Source organism: Acanthisitta chloris, unplaced genomic scaffold (genome assembly GCF_000695815.1).
Source record: "Acanthisitta chloris isolate BGI_N310 unplaced genomic scaffold, ASM69581v1 scaffold25992, whole genome shotgun sequence".
Classification (NCBI taxonomy): Eukaryota; Metazoa; Chordata; class Aves; order Passeriformes; family Acanthisittidae; genus Acanthisitta; species Acanthisitta chloris.
In genome coordinates, this window is record NW_008660241.1 from 9,129 (window position 1) to 12,247 (window position 3,119).

The 3,119-nt window shown below is 52.0% G+C and overlaps 1 protein-coding gene across 1 annotated transcript in view; it reads left to right on the forward strand.

Annotated features, from left to right (window-relative positions):
* LOC103797541 (protein turtle homolog B-like) overlaps positions 1 to 3,006 on the forward strand; it is a gene marked incomplete at its 3' end in the record, with an annotated part of 11,100 nt that extends 8,094 nt beyond the window's left edge. The window contains 3 exon segments of the mRNA XM_009069759.1: positions 257 to 399; positions 1,399 to 1,539; positions 2,810 to 3,006. Of these exon segments, the coding sequence (XP_009068007.1) occupies positions 257 to 399; positions 1,399 to 1,539; positions 2,810 to 3,006 (481 nt within the window).
* Positions 3,007 to 3,119: the final 113 nt, after the last annotated feature.

Consider the following 3,119-nt stretch of genomic DNA (forward strand, 5'->3'; position numbering starts at 1 on the left):
GCATCTCTCATATGTCTTCTTAAATGCAATCTTTAATGAGCCCCAGGTAGGAACACCCTGGACAGAAGTAAAGCCTCCCAGAAATGCCAGGTATTACAGTGGATTTGTGTGTAGCAAGGCTGGAGATAACAACCTGCGGGAGCTGAGGTGTGTTTGGTTTGGAATTCACTACAAAAGTGATGCAGATCCTCTGGAGCCAGGTGGAGGGAGAGATGGGCTCTTTGCCTGTGCTAACGTGGTGCTGCTGCTCTCCCAGATCCTGCCCGGGTGGTGAACATGCCCCCCATCATCTACGTTCCCATCGGGATACACGGATACATCCGCTGCCCGGTCGAGGCAGAGCCCCCGGTCACGCTGGTCAAGTGGAACAAAGACGGACGTCCCCTGCGAATCGAGAAGGTAATGAAGCCCCTGAGGAGGGACACGTGGGGTTCAGACCCTTGTGTCCTTGGCCAACACCAGTGAACATCACTGGGCACCCTGTGGGGGTCCAGTCTGCCTGTTGGGAAAGGAGAAACCCCATCTATGGGATGATGCTGCTTTTCCTTATCAGCTGTGGGCAGAGTTCTTGTGTGTGGCCCAAGGCACCGGTAGACACACTGTGTCTCTCAGACCTTGTGCCTGCTTCCCCCTAAAGTCACCTCCTGATGGCCCTGGGTTGTTTTTGCAATGGTAACTGGTTGTTAAAAGACCCTTTTAACAAGTCTCTGTCTCCCTCTAATCATGGTTTGATAGTCTAAGCAAGAGCTCAGGGTGCCTGTAGACACCCTGCGTCTCCCAGACCTTGTGCCTGCTTCCCTCTAAAGTCACCTCTTCATGGCCCTGGGTTGTTTTTCCAGTAGTAACTGATGGTTAAAAGACCCTTTTAACAAGTATACATCTTCCTCTAATCATGGTTTGATAGTCTAAGCAAGGAGATTAGACATTAAATATTTAATGAAAATTCTCAGTTTGTAAAATTTTTTTGCTTAAATATTAACAACCCTAAGTTTTAATTCCATTTAAACCTCTTGCTGCTCTGGGTTTCTGGGATTTAGTGCCCTCAGTCCCTCAGGTGGAGTTGTCTTACCCAGGACAAGTTTTATTTGGGGTTAGATTTTGATTTTCTGGACTACAAGGATCAGCCTGGCTGTGCTGTAGGGAGCAGAGTGGCTTCAAGATAAACCTGCATGTCGTTGGGTGCATACAGAGCAGCACAACCCTTCCCTGAAGGGCTGTGTTTGGCTAGGCTGATCTTGCCCATGTTGCCACCGTTGAGGAGATGACTTGGATGTTGAGAACGGGATTGGGCATCTCCCAGGGATGTGACAGCCACCCTGGGTGCAGGTTTGGCTGAAGGGCAGATAACAAGCTGTGGTGGGTGTAGGATAAGGCAGCTCCTGGTTCTCACTGCTGCAGTATGCTGGCTGGAACCTGCTGGAAGACGGGTCGATCCGGATAGAGGAGGCAACTGAAGATGCTCTCGGCACTTACACCTGTGTGCCTTATAACGCCCTGGGTACGATGGGCCAGTCTCCCCCTGCCCGACTGGTACTGAAGGTAAGTTTCCTTCTAAAATCCCGTGTCTTTGCCTTGAGCAGTGTTCTCTTGTGCCAAGAACAGCTCCTGGAGTTGTGTGGGGAACAGCAGAGGCTTGAGGGCAAGGGTGTGTCTGTGCTGTGGTTGGAGATGTGCTTCCCACCAGGACAGGTAAACCCTGAAGGCATCCTCTGCCTGGTGGAGCTGGAAATATCCTGCTGGAGTAGCAGCATGGGTTTCTGCACCGGCTGGACCAGCTGGTGTATCAGGAGTATAAGGCTTTGGTTAGAGCACTGTACTAGAGTAGTTGGAGGAAACATCTCCTTGGAATGGCCTTTTTGCCAACAAAACACTTAGCCCTGCTGGCCTGGGCTTGGTTCAGGAGGGTTTTAATAAATGGATGATTTGAGCTCCACGTGCTCTGGCTGCGTGCGGAGTCTTGAGTGTGCTGGGCTCCCAATGCAGTTCCCAGTGCAGCTGGGGTGGAAGCTGCTGCCTCTTCCTTCCCTGAACAAGAAGTCCTGTGCCTGGGAGTGGTGGTGATTCATGGTGTCTCCACAAGGTTCACATGATGAGGCTTTGTGTATCAGACACACACATCCGCTGGGGCGGCTGCCTGGGCGAGGAAATCAGGTTGATGTCTGATGTGTTGTGGGTGGGTTTTTTCCTGTTTCAAGGAGGTAAAAACCAAGATGCTGTTCAGTCTGGAGAAGAGGAGGTTGTGTGGAGACCTCACAGCAGCCTTCTAGTAGCTGAAGGGGCCTACAACTGGAGAGGGACCCTTCATCAGGAATTGTAGTGCTGGGATGAGGAGTAATGGGTACAGATTGAAGGAGGGGAAATTTAGGTTAGATATACAGAAGGTATTGTTCCCTGTGAGGGTGGTGAGGCACTGGCACGGGTTGTCCAGAGAGGCTGTGGCTGCTCCATCCCTAGAAGTGTTTCAGGCCAGGTTGAATGGGTCTTGGAGCAAGTGGAAGGTGTCCCTGCCCATGGCAGGAGGGTTGGAATGAGATGATCTGTAAGGTCCTTTTCAACCCAACCATTCTGTGATTCTACAATTCTATGCCGCAGTGCAGTGACTCTTTGGAGAGAACTTCCTTCCAGATGTATAATTTGGGGTACCATGGAGGCTCCTTAGCACACATTCTCTATGCAGCTTTCCTTGCAATGCCCCAACCTTACCCAAAACAGGGATTTGGAAAAGGGCTGGTGTGGGTGGTGAGGAGCTACTCACGTGCCCTGGGATCTGGGGCAGGCTGACACTCCTTGTTTTTCCCCTTGGCTGCAGGACCCCCCCTATTTCACGGTGCTACCAGGCTGGGAGTACAGACAGGAGGCAGGGAGGGAGCTGTTGATTCCTTGCGCTGCTGCCGGAGACCCCTTTCCCATCATCGCCTGGAGAAAGGTACCCGGCCTGCCAGACAAATCTGCAGTGCCTTTGGCTTTTGGTGAATATTGCAGACAGAGAAGCCACACTCTGTCCCGGTAAGAACAAACTGCAGGTACAGCTGCTTCGCTTTGGGCTGAGCCACTGCCGTCCTGTCCCGCAGGTGGGTGGGGGAAGCCTGGCTTGTGGCCACCCGTTCTGTAACCCTGTG